Source organism: Epinephelus moara, chromosome 10, assembly GCF_006386435.1.
Source record: "Epinephelus moara isolate mb chromosome 10, YSFRI_EMoa_1.0, whole genome shotgun sequence".
In the NCBI taxonomy this organism is placed as follows: domain Eukaryota; kingdom Metazoa; phylum Chordata; class Actinopteri; order Perciformes; family Serranidae; genus Epinephelus; species Epinephelus moara.
The window spans coordinates 17,089,643-17,103,978 of NC_065515.1; the positions used below are offsets into that span (position 1 = coordinate 17,089,643).

General features: G+C 40.2%; 1 protein-coding gene across 4 annotated transcripts; it reads right to left on the bottom strand.

Moving 5' to 3' along the window:
* Positions 1-340: 340 nt before the first annotated feature.
* nexn (nexilin (F actin binding protein)) lies at positions 341-13,354 on the bottom strand. 4 transcript variants are annotated; one of them, XM_050055487.1, is made up of 15 exons: positions 13,204-13,354; positions 10,868-11,240; positions 10,550-10,747; positions 8,539-8,623; positions 8,275-8,423; positions 6,345-6,545; positions 6,074-6,247; positions 5,637-5,825; positions 4,869-5,060; positions 4,191-4,235; positions 2,489-2,683; positions 2,141-2,362; positions 1,851-2,039; positions 1,360-1,723; positions 341-1,207 (listed from the first exon to the last, which is right to left on the bottom strand). In XM_050055487.1, the coding sequence occupies exons 2-15, from the start codon at positions 11,189-11,191 to the stop codon at positions 1,194-1,196; spliced, it is 2,541 nt and encodes an 846-aa protein (XP_049911444.1). In that variant the 5' UTR covers positions 11,192-11,240; positions 13,204-13,354; the 3' UTR covers positions 341-1,193. The 4 variants fall into 4 exon arrangements, with proteins under 4 accessions (XP_049911444.1, XP_049911442.1, XP_049911443.1 ...); XM_050055485.1 differs by lacking the exon at positions 341-1,207 and having other exon boundaries at positions 1,340-1,723; XM_050055486.1 differs by lacking the exon at positions 341-1,207 and having other exon boundaries at positions 1,340-1,723; positions 10,868-11,193; positions 13,204-13,349.
* Positions 13,355-14,336: the final 982 nt, after the last annotated feature.

Here is a 14,336-nt window from a genome sequence, read left to right on the forward strand (position 1 = left end):
CCTGTTGTGGAAGGCCACCTTGGTCTGTTTAAACTAAAAGGGTTCTGCCAATATGACTACCCTACGAGGTGGCACCTCCGATCAACTCGCCAATCCGGCTCTTGTGTCTAAACGCTCGCAGCTTGCTGGCAAAATGGCCCAACATTTAAATCTGGCAGTGTAAAAGGGGCTCCTGTGACTTGTCTCCCATGATGATGGATCCTGGGGTTATTCTCACTTTAATCCTTTAAGGGACAGTTCACCCAAAAGCAAAGCAAGTAACTGTACAGCAGATCCAGCAGTACGCCGCAGTTATTCAAGTCTCCCCCACACAACAACAAAAGACACCACAAAAAATCTGTCATTTTTCTTCATTTTATTAAAACATTTTCATTTATAATATACGACAAATATTCAGTCTAGCCTATATTTATTTTTCATTATCAAACCATGAGACGGTTATCTACTGTCCAGCACAACTGAATTATGACAACTGTATCAAGAGTATTACATTTAACTCGAAAAGAAAGGGGGGTGGTACATTAAAAATCAACATATTAAGCTTTTTGAGATGCTGCAGTTTGAAAATTTAATCTGGATTTAAAAAGCTTTATTGAAAACTAAGGGTTGTTTTGTTCCTGCAATATCATGATCAGCAGACACTTAGCTGTGGATTTCCAATTGAGTGATGTTACCCCTCGATATAATACCCGGCAAGTATCACAATACCATTTACTAATATGGTACAGACGACTGATGAAGTTGTTGAGCAGTAGAAAGCACTGATATGAAGCACTGATATTCCTGTAACTTGTTCTTTAAAATTAGTACACAAGAACATTTTACTTTTTGCATTTCAGTGCCTCAAACATAATGCCTGCCATGTAAGGACTAGTGTGATATTTACAATACAGTACTATGATACTTAAAAATTGCTGGTATCAATATCGCAGGATACATATCATAATACCCTTGGCGTGGGGACAAGAATCGTGTCTCTTTTTTGGCACAGGTATCATCCTACTCTACAGGGAGTGCATCTTTACAAACGTAAACAACATGTTGCATTTTTTTTGTGTTGTGTATCCCTCCCATAGGAATGCCAAGCATACTGCTATTTTCTTCCCTCTGCTGTGTAACCGTACCATGAGGGACAAAGTTTTACAAAAAGGAGTGAGAGACAACAGGGAAAGTTTCCAGAACTTGGAAGGGCATCAGTAGTCATAAGCTGCAAGAAAGAAACAGAAGAGCAGTTATCCACATCTGCTTTAGTTCACGAGGAAGAGGAGCATGCGATCCACTTCATAAAGAGAGGCTGAAATCCAGATAGGAGGTATCATGCATTACGCAGGCATGCAAATCACACCAAGGTGGTCTTACTTTCTATTGTGAGGATGCAGGTACTTGCTGCTGTGCCCCTGCTGTTCACAGCCTTGCACATGTACTCTCCCTCGTCCTCTGGGAAGGTCTCTGGCAGGTAGAGGCAGTACGTCTCTCCTCTGTCTATATACTGATAGTCCTCACAGTCTTGAAGCATCTCTCCCTCAAACCACCAGGTCACCTCCGGCTTGGGTTCCCCGGTGATCTTGACGGTGAATCGAACCGGCTCCGAGTCCACCACTGATTGATTTTTAAGCGGCTTTTTAAACCACGGAGCCCCCGATCTGGCATGATCGTCCTCGTCTTCGTAGGCTGCGGAGCCGTTGATGATGCTACCCTCGTCCTCCACATCATCCTCCCTCTTCTGCAAACAGATGATAAAAAGATCACAGACCACTGCCAGGATCAAAGCAACCTTAAACCAGACTACTGCTTTGCTTTAATGCATAAAAATGATCTTGCGTATATGGTCGTGAACATGTAAGATTTACTTTTTGGAGGGCAGCGTCGATCTCTTGCTGCTCAAACTGCATCCTCTGCAGCTTCTGCTCCTCTATCCTCCTCCGCTCCTCCTCCTCTCTGGCTTTGGCCATTTGTTGAAATCGGGCTTTCATATCCACCTTCTGTTTGAATGGTGACTCCTCGGCCCTCGCTGAAGTTGTTTCTCTTTCCTCATCTTCCTGAAAAACACAGCGAGTACAATAGATGATGCTGAACTAATTCTCCAAGGAGGGTCAACAGTTTTTGGTAATTGTAACATCTTGAGTTATTGACTTCTTACCTCCTGGAACCTCTCAGCTTCTCTCTCTTTGATTTCATCATCAATGGCCTTCCTCCGTGCTCTCTCCATCTCAATCTTTTTCTGGATTTCCTCTTCAGTCAGCTGATTGATCTTCTCAAATTTGGACTTGAGGTTCTTGGCCTGGATGGAGCCGGTTCTCTTGAGTTTGGTAAGTTCTTCATACTCTGTGCTTACAACATCTGAGCTTTCATTCACCTCATCCTGTGAGATAGAAGCCAATTAGTTTTTTGTATAGTTGTGAGAACTCCATAAGTGATGGGAAAAGCGACCACAATGTGCAATGACAAAGAAAATATGACATGTTATTCAAGTCAAACAAGCACTGACCTCGCCCATCTCTTGTCTGAGTTGTTCAAATTCCTGCTTCTCCTGCTCCAGCTTCTTTTTGCGTTCCTCTGCTTTGCGTCTCCTCTCAGCTTCCTCCTTCTCTTTCAGCAGCTCCTCGAAGTTCATCTCCAGTTTTTTAGGGTGCAGTGCTTCCTGAGAGTCACTCTTCACCATCCCTTCATCCTCATCTACTACCTATAAACACACAAGTGCAAACAGAGGAAGAGATTTCTGAATGGGAGTAAAATAACTGACCGTCAAATTTCATGTTCATAACAGAGCAAAACAACAAACAAAAAGTCCAACTAAAACAATTCCAGAAAAATCGGGACACAGTGTGAAATGTAAGTAAAAACAGAATGCAATGATTTCAAATCCCTTTTGACCTATATTCAATTGAATACAGTACAAAGTCAAGATATTTAATGTTCAAATTGATAAACTTGAAGTCTGCAACCAGTTCTAAAAAAATCGGGATAGGGGCATGTTTGCCACTGTGTTACGCTCCCTTTTTTAACAACACTTAGTGAGTGTTTGGGAACTGGGAGCACTAACTGTTTAAGTTTTGAAAATGAAATTCTTCCACAGTCTTGCTTGATATACGACTTCAGTTACTCAACAATCCGAAGTCTCTGTTGTCGTATTTTGTGCTTCATAATGCTCAAACAATTTCAATGGGAGACAGTTCTGGACTGCAGGCAGGCCAGTCTACTACCTGCATTCCTTTACTACGAAGCCACGCTGTTGTAACATGTGCAGAATATGCATTGGCATTTTCTTGCTGGAATAAGCAAGTACATCCCTGAAAATGTCCTCATCTGGATGGCAGCATATGTTGCTCCAAAACCTATACGGACCTTTCAGGATTCATAGTGCCTTAACACATGAGCAAGTTACCCATGATGCCATAGCCACTAACACACCCCTGTACCATCACAGATGCTGTCTTTGTGCTGGAAACAATCTGGATGGTATTTTTAGTCTTTAGCCCAGAGGACGCACAGACGCACTTTTACACTTTGTGTCAGTTTGTTCAGCCTCGCCCCTTACACGCAGAAATTTGATGATATTATGGATTATAAATGGTGAAATCCATACATTTCTTGCAATTGTATGTTGAGAGAGGTTGTTTTTAAACTGTGGGACTGTTTGCCCTAGCATTTTTGCACAAAGTGACCATCCCTGCTTGTAAACAACTGAGCCTTTTAGAGGACGCCCCTTTATACCCAGTAATGATACCCAGTTTTTGAGTCTTCCACAACTTTCCCAGTCTTTTTTTGCTTCTGTCCCAACTTTTTTGTAACATGTTACAGGCATCAAAAAACAATAAAGTTCATTAGTTTGAACACCTAATATCTTGTCTTTGTACTGTATTTAATCGATCAAAAAAGATTTTCAAATCATTGCATTCTGTTTTTATTGCCATTTTACGCAGCGGCCCAACTTTCCTGGAATTGGGGTCGTACTTACCCAACATTAAATAATGTCATAAAACCAGCAAACAGTAAGCAGGAGCCATTCTTATTGTTGCACATAGCATTTAAAAACATCATGCATCCCAACCTGATCATCATCATCTGTAGATCTCTGTGCCCTTGTGCTTGCAAGGAATAACTTCATAATAAAATACTGTATAAACAACTGTTGTTTCCTCATATTTCTCTGTGAAATATTATACTCTTGAAATTAAAAAATATCTTACTGTTTCATCTCCATATGCAGACATTTCCTGATCCAGGCCAGGGCTCTTAAAGAAATAATTCGGACAAGGAAACAGCAATGCAGGTGTACCATTTGAACCAATCAGAACGATTAACAATACATTAGTCCTCATCCAATTAGAAACTTATTATAGATCATATTTAGAGAGTATTAGTATGAAAAGGTTTAATAGGCGATAGCTTGATGTAGAGTAAAATTGCCTTGGTCATGACTGATATCTGTTTATGATGCTTTTAACCAGCAGTGCAGTAGAAGTTGATGAGGTCGGTGCACTACTAGGTAAATAGATAGGTTACTGAGGAGGAAGTGGGTATACACTCCTATTTATTTCAGTGGCTTTTTGGCTGATAGGTGGGTATACAGTAAAAGGCCAGAAAAATAGATGTTTATACCCCGTATACCTGTGTATACCCTCCGCTACACCACTGCTTTTAACTAATACAAAGATCTCCACGTAGACATTAAGTGTGTCTATGTGTCTCTGGGCAATTAAGCACTTTGTTATAAAGCAGATTTTTATGTCGCTTTTAAAGCTCCACGGTTCAGCAGCAGCAAACGAAGTCAAAGCCCGAGCAACAATAACTGTCACGTTCTGTTAGTGACCAGTAAAATACATGCAAAGTATAATTTTTGGTGCCTGAGATAAATGTAGACTCACCATGCTCTTGCGGGCCTCAGCAAAGAGCCTCTTCTCCTCTTCCAGTCTCCTCTTGGCCTCCTCCTCAGCCTTCTTCTGCTCCTCCTCTCTTCTCTGGCGCTCCAGATCCTCAAAACTGGCACATATCTTCCCGGGCTTACTGCCCTCCAGGTTCAGTAAGGCCATCAGCACCTCGTCATCCTCATCTACAAGCTGAGGAAGACCACAGAAGGGTGAGCTTTGAGTAGTAAAGATAAGGAGTGGCTGATGGTGTAATCACCTTATGCCAGTTTAATATAACCTTTCTTGTTTGCTCACTAATTAACATTCAAGGAAGTCACTGCTGCAAACCAAGAAACAGTACAACACAACACCTCATTTAAATCATAAAATTTTCGCTTTTACACCTCAGGTTTGTATGGATTAAACAAAATGAGATAAAATTGTTAATTAATAAACTTTAGAGATGCTGCTAAGTGGATTTTATTACCTTTGAACAGAACCAGGTTAACTGTTCCCCTGTTTCTAGTGTTTGTGCTAAGCTAAGCTAACTGGCTGCAGCCTTATATTTAGCGTGCACATGTAAGAGTAGCGTCAATCTTCTCATCTAACCAGAAAGTGAATTAGCATATATCACAAGGCCATATCAGATCTATAAGGATATATGAATTATAATGACATTACCACCAGATATTTTTGCAAATTGAGGTGCCAATACAGCAAGAGAATTTTCATTAAGCTTTCTGAGTTCTCTTAAATTTTGTATTCATTTATGGGAAGCATACTGACCATGCTCTTCCTGGCTTCAGCGAAAGCTCTTCTCTCCTCCTCCATTCGTCTCTTGTACTCCTCCTCTGCTTTCTTGCGCTCTTCTTCTACCCTCTGCCTCTCAAGCTCTTCAAAGCTCAGCCTCAGTTTTCCAGGTCGGGCCTCCTCCTTGTCATCCTGAGCTGGCTGACCGTCCTCCTCGTCTTCTCCCTGATAACATGCAAACGTATTATAAGCACTGATCGAGTCAGTCAGTTCAAACATCGCACAAAATTCACTGTGCAAACATGTTTGGCAGCTCATGAGGTGTAAATGGAAAATGAATACTCCATCTAGTCTAATGTCTAAATTATATTTTTCTTATGTCGCTGCTTGTCAGCATCTGGAGGATACAGAGATGTTGACATAGTGTATTGCAGAAAAAAAGTGATTTGTCTTTCCATTGAAGTTTCGTTTACCATTTCCAACCGTGCCTCCTCGAAAGCTTTCTTCTCATCTAGCAGACGGCGCTTGGCTTCCTCCTCAGCCTGCTTCCTCCTCTGCTCCTGCCTCTCCTTCTCCAGCTCCTCAAATGTCACATTCAGCTTTCCAGGAGTCATCTGCGCCTTGTCCGAAGGCTTCTCTTCTTCATCCTAAATGTGAGATTACATTGTTGAAATGTGATCCACAATCATTAATGCGGTTGTAAAAAGCCAAGATCTTATTTAGTGTCAGCAAACATGTCCGTACCTGTTGGACAACGGAGCGTCGCTTGGCATCCCTGAAGGAGCGTCTGTTTTCATCGTACCGTCTCTTCTTCTCTTCCTCTGCCTTCTTCAGTATTTCCTCCTCTCGATTCTTCTCCATGTCTTCAAAGTTCATTTTGATTCTACCTGGAGGTCGTGATGACTTTGCTGGAACTACTCGTACCAGGATTGTGTCATCTCCCTCCTAAAAAGTGTTTGATAATGTAAGATTATACGACACAGTGCAAAGGCACAGAGTAACAAAGTCAGGTGCAAGAGGTTGACAGCAACTAAGTACAATTTTGAGTTTCTTTACTTGAGTATTTCTCTTTCAGTGCATGCTACTGTTGATATGTTGAGTACATTTTGCTGATAATATGTCTTTATTTTAAGGGATTTTAAATGCATAAATACTTGTAATGGAGTTTCTTTTACATTGTTATGAGGAGCATTTAACTTAGGGTACTGTATCTGAACACTCTTTCAGCTACTCTTGTAGATGGCATGACATTAACTTTTTATTGGTGGAGGGAAAATAAATAAATCCAGGTCAATCTCAATGCATATCCACCCACACACACAGAGACAGACTGGGAATAAGAGCATGTGGGTTGGGGTCAACTCTGTTGGCCTAATGTCGCCATTTGCAGTAGGTCAGAGTATGGGTGTCGGTCTAAGATAGCAGAGTCTAATTCGGTCACGGTAAGGAGGTCTAGAGCTAATTTAATCACTGGGAGGTGTGGGAAACAGTTGCCAGTCATATGCTGTCTACACCAGGCAGCTCTATAACTGTGCTATTCCAGTTGTTTCTACATCATGAAATCACTGCTTCCCTCTAATCATGATACATTAATCTATTTCTGATAAAATATCTAAAGTATAATTTTATCTTTTAACATATGGTCAACCAAGAAAAGCGTGCTGTACACACAGATAGAAAGTAGATACACAAAAAATGTCTCTAGTTAATGTAATTGTAGATGTGTATCTTTTGAGAATACACTACGTTTGCAGAGAGTGGTGCTGCTGATTGCATTTATGATTTTGTCTGCAGCATTTCCAGGGTTGTAGCCATGATTTTAAAAACACCAAGGTCATCAGTCAATGGCCCCATTCATCCCAACATCACCCCGAAAGAAAGTACCAATTTTTTTTTCTTCATAATTTTGATTTTTCAGTTAGTTTACAACCAGTGAAAGCAGCCTAAATAATGTCCGAGTCTTAAATAGTGAAACACTTATTAATTGTTGTTGTTAAAACCCTGAGATTCCCTCCAAAACCGCAACATGACCTTAGTGTCCTCAGTGATAGCTGCATGCTTGATCATTTCTAATGGTGATAAAGAAAAAGGAGATATATCCAAAATTAAAAGCTGAATAAAATCCCTACTATTACAACTGGTCCTGTTAAAGCTTTCTGTATAGCTCTTGAACGCAGCCTTGTTAACGCCATTATCAGTTTGATTGTTCTCTCTGTGCTAGAGCAGAATTAGGGCAAAGAAGTAGCAGGTAATTGCCTGTAATTGCTGGCACAAGGATAGTTACGTAACCATTCCCAAGAACTACACTGTGTAGAGGTATAACAGGTCCTCTATCTGTTCTGTGCTGGTTGGAAATACTCCTTTGATTTACATTACATCATTTTCCAAACTCCACAGTCAGATATAATAAAGGCGACTGATTTCCATGAGTTCACCTGCTGGTCATGTCAACAATGCTACTGGTGGTTTTAAGACCTGTGTCCAGCCTGTGCCAACTGTTTGGCTCTCAAATGCCACTTAAAATAACTCATCCGAGTGGCAGCTGAGGATTACCTGAATCATTACAGATACACATACAACGTTCTCATCAGAAAGGCGGCACAGAGCCATGTAGACATGCTGTCCCACTTCCCAGTGAGACCCTGTACAAACAATTAAGTCCAGGTGTACTTACCTCAGCTGCTTTCTGAGCCAGCTCTTTCTTTATTTTAGCCTTTTCCAGATTGTCCTGGGCTTCCCTCTTCTTCCTCTCCCCTTCCATCCTCTTCCTTTCTTCCTCTTGCCTTTGTTTTTCCATTTCTGCAAACTTCCCCTTCACACTACCTGAAGATTTCACAGAGCACAGCACAAGCCTTCAGCTTCCTCCTCCTCCTCCTCCTCCAGAGCCCTTGCTGAATATCCACCCCTCCTACCCTTTGCATCCCTTTGTGTGTCTTACCTGTGATTTTGGGGACATAGGATTTTTCAACCTTTGCTGGCTTCACCTCTTCTTCCTCATCACTGGAGGCGAGTAGTTCTTTTATCTGTGGCGGATCAGATGGAGAGTGGTGGTGAGGTTACGGTTTAGCTGGGATCATCTCCTTTGCCTCTCAGGAGCCATGCTGGTCCCAGCAAGAACAAGGGCCTAATCCCTGCTAATAGCCAGGTCATGTGATCTGCATGTGGGCCTGTGATTGGGCCGAGGTGTTGTTCCACAGATAGCAGATGAGCGTAGGTGCTCGAGCCCGGCCAACATATGGCATGGCCGTACACAGGGATGTTGTTCTGTCTGAGTATCACTGCTAATCCACTCACATAACACCGTATCACTGCGTTTATTTCCCCACAGTCGATCTTGAAGAAAAGCTTAACCTAGAATGCCTGATCTCTGACTTTCCCTTTTCATTTTCACACATGCACACAGTATTTCCTCCACACTGTTTGTCAGTATCATCATCTGTTTCTTCTGATGAAAAACACACCATTTTTTCATAGGTTAATATTGCATACACTAAAGAACAATAGATGTCTTATGCATCGTTTTATATTGCTATTTATTCATTGATTATTGGCCATTGTGATTAGTTGATTAATTGATGAGTTCAAATGCAGAATATGGTGAAAAATGCCCATTACTATTTCACAGAGTCCAAAGTGATGTCCTCAAATGTCTCATTTTGTGCTGACCAAAAGTCCAAAACCCAAAGTTTACAACGAAACAGAAAAGATAAGCAAATCATGGGCAATATTTGCAGTTTTTCCTTAAAAATGTCCCCCCAAAAATTACACTATCAAACACTGACAAGTAAAAGTGTATTCCACTGATTTAGCATTGCACTTATGACACTGTCGGACTCATGATGGACAGTTTAAAAAGAGAAAGGGTCAAAATCAGTGCAGCAGAACCAGATGTACTGTCTTGTTTTCTCTACACATTCTTCTTCTCTGTCAAAACCTGGTGCCTACATTACCCACAATGCAACTTAAACACAAACAGTTCAGTCAGATATTTTCATCAAATTGTGTGGGAACAGCACAGAAGTATAAAATTGGCAGAGTTCCCCTATAATTTTGTCCTTAGACTATTTAACCTCCTGAGAGCCAAACTTTGGTTTGCATTTTAATTTATTTTAGCTATTTGGAATCAGTAGGATGAGAAGTATAAAAAATTAAACATTGTCAACAATAATTAAGTCCCAGTGTCCTCAATGAGATGATAATAAAGTCCCAGTGTCCTCAGACGAGTACTTCCTAATTAACAGTGTCTTAGCTTGTTGCCGTTGCTGAAATTGGTCAAATTTGTTGCCATATCAAACTACAAACTTTAATAATCATAAATATACAAGTTAAACCATAAAATGTGATCAGGTTTTGTAGCTTGTCCACTTTTGTGTCGGGATCTGCTGCAGACTGACTTGCTAGAGATGGCTGCCATCTTGTTTTTACACGAATTAGTGTATTGTGCTCTTACTACCACTAGATGGCACAAAAAAGTGTCCACGAATGAGGACAACAGGTCCGGAATGAAGTATAAGGTCAAGTTAACCCAAACTGTGATGTCCTCATATGAGGACACAGGGTCTCAGGAGATTAACCCACATTAATCAGCATTATCTTTTATAATCTGATTTGGGATTGGGATTGGATTACAATGTAAAATAAAGTTTAATGAGCTGAACAATATTTGGCTAACATGCGTTTAGAATTATGGAGGATCCATGGAGGACCAGTGGAGTTAAGTTCTTTAGTGCTCCTTGTGCTCGTTATTAAAGTTAAAATGACCACCTTTTGTAAATCATAAAATCTTGACTGTTATGTGAACTGATAATTAATTTGTTAGTTGTATGAAACAGTGTGGTGTATAGAAGACAGTGAATTCTCACTCAAACTGGCAGCCTTGTCACCCCGTCATGCCTCATCATGCCATGCAGGTCACGGTCGGAGGTTAGTGGGGGTTATCTGTCTTTGACCTGCTGCTTCCTGCGGTTCCACTCTCTCTCCTTGACGTATTGCTCCTTCCTCTTCTGCTGCTCCTCCTGGTTCCTCTGCCTGCTGCGCTCCTCTCTGGCCTTCTGCATGGCCTCAAACTTGCTCGTCACATCTCCCTTTTCTTTGCTCTGCTTCGGCACGTAGCTCCTGGCCACCTGCTTTCTGGATCGGAGGAGTCTCTGTGGTTTTACAGTGAGACGGAAGATAAGATTATTTGTCTCTGTTAAGGGAAATATCCATATCAATGAGAAACACTTTAGAACTGTATCTCATCACTTGATCTTAAACTCCTCACTCACCTCTTTCTTAAGCGCCACATCCGAAATATTATGGTCTTCATCTGCGTCATCTTTTGCATCCTCCTTCGTCTCTGTGTTCTTGGCTACACCATTAACGGCCTCTGGGCTTTTCTTTTTATCATCAGCTGTGTTTTCTTTGTGTGTCTTGTCAGTCTTATTACTTGCTTCATCATCCGCATCATCTATGTACGATGTCTCCTCGTCTTGATCAACCACTGCGTCATCTTCCTGGTTTTCTGCATCGCTCATGTTGAGTTCACTTTCATTTGTGACATCATCCATGTCGTGGGCGACCACAGCCGCAACCTGCGCCACCTCGGTCATGTCTGTACCACGATGACAAGTTGACAAACAGGCTCTGTCTGAATGTTACCTGCAAAACAAAGCACAGTTCAAATGGTAACTTTCTTTTTACATTAAGCCCAAGTGACTGATTGCAAATCTGCTCTACTCACATTTTCATTAATTACCAGATGTATTTCTTTTTAAATACAGTATCTTTGACCCTTGCAAAAAGTTATTAAGCTTTTAATTGATCGGCAATGCAAAAATATATACAAGAAAAAGGACTTATGGATTATGTATTTGTAAAATACACTTACAGTGTGTTTATTATTTCACTGAGAAATGTAACCGGTGAGTTGAGCACTCTTTAAACACTCAAGATGGCAGACAAGACTCATGTTTTAGCAAACTTGTGACCAATTTATTAATTAAATCAATGATCCAGGTTGTTCTTTTTTAACTAAATTTGTATACTTCTAGTTACTATGTATTTTTTTATATTTTAATTTCATCATTTTTCTATGGTTTTGGGATTTAAATGTGCAAAAGACACTCACTGACCACAAAGTTAGGGTCAAAGAAAGCTGCTCCACTTCCCAGTATACTGAGAACGAGTGCAATGGAAGCCTGACCCCTATTAATAGCCCACTTGTGGGTGCAGGACATGTGATCATGGCTATTTCTGAAAGGTGATCGGCAGTTGGACGGAGCTCAAGTTGGCACCCACATGTCGCCCCACAGACCCTTGACAAAATGGCCCCAGACAAAGAGCTAGACAACTGGATGAATGAGAGCTGTTTGGACTGTTAGTCATCCAACACTAAAAGCTGTTGCTGTTTATCAGTGTCCTCAAATACCGTTTGTATTCATGTATGATGATTTAATGCCGCTGATTAGGAGCTTGAGCATTTCAGTGTTGAGTGGAATACAAGTGGAAATTATTATCACAGTGTAGCTTCTGTTTCCCATGTTACAGTGACTTTGAAACTTCTAATCAGACATTTAGTCCACCTGCCAGCGTGACCATTGTCGGCTTCACTGGTGCAGTTAACTTAAAATGTCTGCCCCATTGAATCCTCTGACCAGCACATTATCTGGAGTAATATTTAAATTTTACTTGCATATTTCTGATTTAGCTCAGTTGCATTAATGCTCCAGACGAATGGGACTGAAGATTTGGAGTCAGAATAACACTAAACATACTCATTTATAAGTGGTCCAGTACATCTGATATTGATAACAGCTCTAGTTTCACATTTTGTACATTGTACACACTAATTGATTCTGATCCTTTTGATTCATCTGACACTCTCAATCCCGTAACAAGGAGGAGAACATCAGGAGACTGACAGGAACACAAACTGACAGCTGTTTCAGATCCTCACCTGCCCTTTTCAAACTGCAGCCTGTGACAATGTGTCTTCTGTAGTGCATTTCAAACTCAGAGTACACAACTAAATAATCTTTCATAGTAAGTTCTTTATGACTTGAAGGTTTCTATTTGGGCTGATGTTGAAAATGTTAGCTACTGTGGGCAAAACATCCGATCAATCACATCTCTCATAAACCTTCTTATCTAAATTTTGACTGATAGTGTCAATGTGACATCTGGCAAATCATCACTGACCTGAGAAAATCAAGTTACAGGACAAACTTCAGGTTTGGGTGGTGACGTCCTATTTCTGTACCCAGCTGGCACAATATATCATGGCAGTGTGTGTCAGGGAGAAATATAGTTTGACACATATACAGATTGAATCATATATTAATGTATCAATCTGAAGAGGCTGTTAAAGCTTTACAGAATTATTGTGTTTCTGTTCCTGTGTGTGTGATCACATTGTGAGGACAACTGTAAGGACCACAATCGGAAAAAGAAAGTAGATTTAGATGTTAAGTGATGTCTGCATAAATTAAGACGTATGATTAGTTTAAGTGAACTTCTGATTAAACACCTAGCTTTGACCTTGCCACATAATGATGAACAGACTGCTTTATGATTTTGAAAACCTCATGCTACTTCAAAATGAATAAAAAAAATGTGAGTTTACCTCTGTAGCTCGCTGTCGTCCTCCTGTTTTTGACTTTGTAAATATCCTTTGGTTCGTTATAAACCAGATGAAGTGAAACGCAGGACAATCCGAGATGCGACCACCCGGTGCACCAACTCGACTGGCTGCTGGATATGTGTCGGAGAGCCGTTTCCATAAAAGTACCGTTACTTTCTACCGGATACTGCATTCCGCGCGCGCCTGCCGCAGGTTCAGCTGTCGCCTCGCGCGCGCGCGCACACACACCCCCACACTGCTCCATCCAGATCATTTGCAGTCGCAGCTGCAAAAATACTGTAAATAATTGACTTTAAAAATTACTGACAATTTTATTCGGACGATTAGAGCCTGTTATTGACCTTTAATGGTTAATTTGTAGTGATTTATTGTACAGATTTATTTTAATATCAGGTTATTGACTAATGAGGTTATAATTACCTGAGGGATATTTATTTATTTATAGTCTGTGATATCACATTAATATGATGCTGAGTTCACAGTCACCATAATACTTCACAAAGTATCACTGAGAAATTCCTAAAATAATATATTTGTCGTTTAGTTGTTAAAGGTGTATTTGATGACTGTTTTTTGTTGGTGTTTTTTTTTTTTTGTAAACCCTCACTGCCATGCTTTTATTTTGTATTTGCTATTTCCTGATTTTTTTGTTGCTGTTGTTGTTGGTTTCAGACATAAATTTGTCTGATTAAAGATGTTAATAGCAAAAACCACGGCCCTTTACTTTTAAAAAAAATGTGTATACCCTCACTGCCATGCTTTTATTTTGTATTTGCTTTTTCCTGATTTTTTTGTTGTTGTTGTTGTTGTTGTTTGTTGGTTTCAACCATAAATTTGTCTGATTAAAGATGTTAAAAGCAAAAACCACGGTCCTTTATTTTTCTATTTTTTAATAGCTTTTATTTTGTTTTTGCTATTTCCTGGGGGGTTTTTTCCATTGTTGTTGGTTGTTGAGTTTTTTGTTTGTTTATTTCAACTATAAATTTGTCTGATTAATGATCTTAATAGCAAAATCGACGTCCTTTATTTTTTTAATTTATTTTTTTTATACCCTCACTGCCATGCTTTTATTTTGTATTTGCCATTTCTTGTTTGTTTTTTTGCTTGTTTGTGTT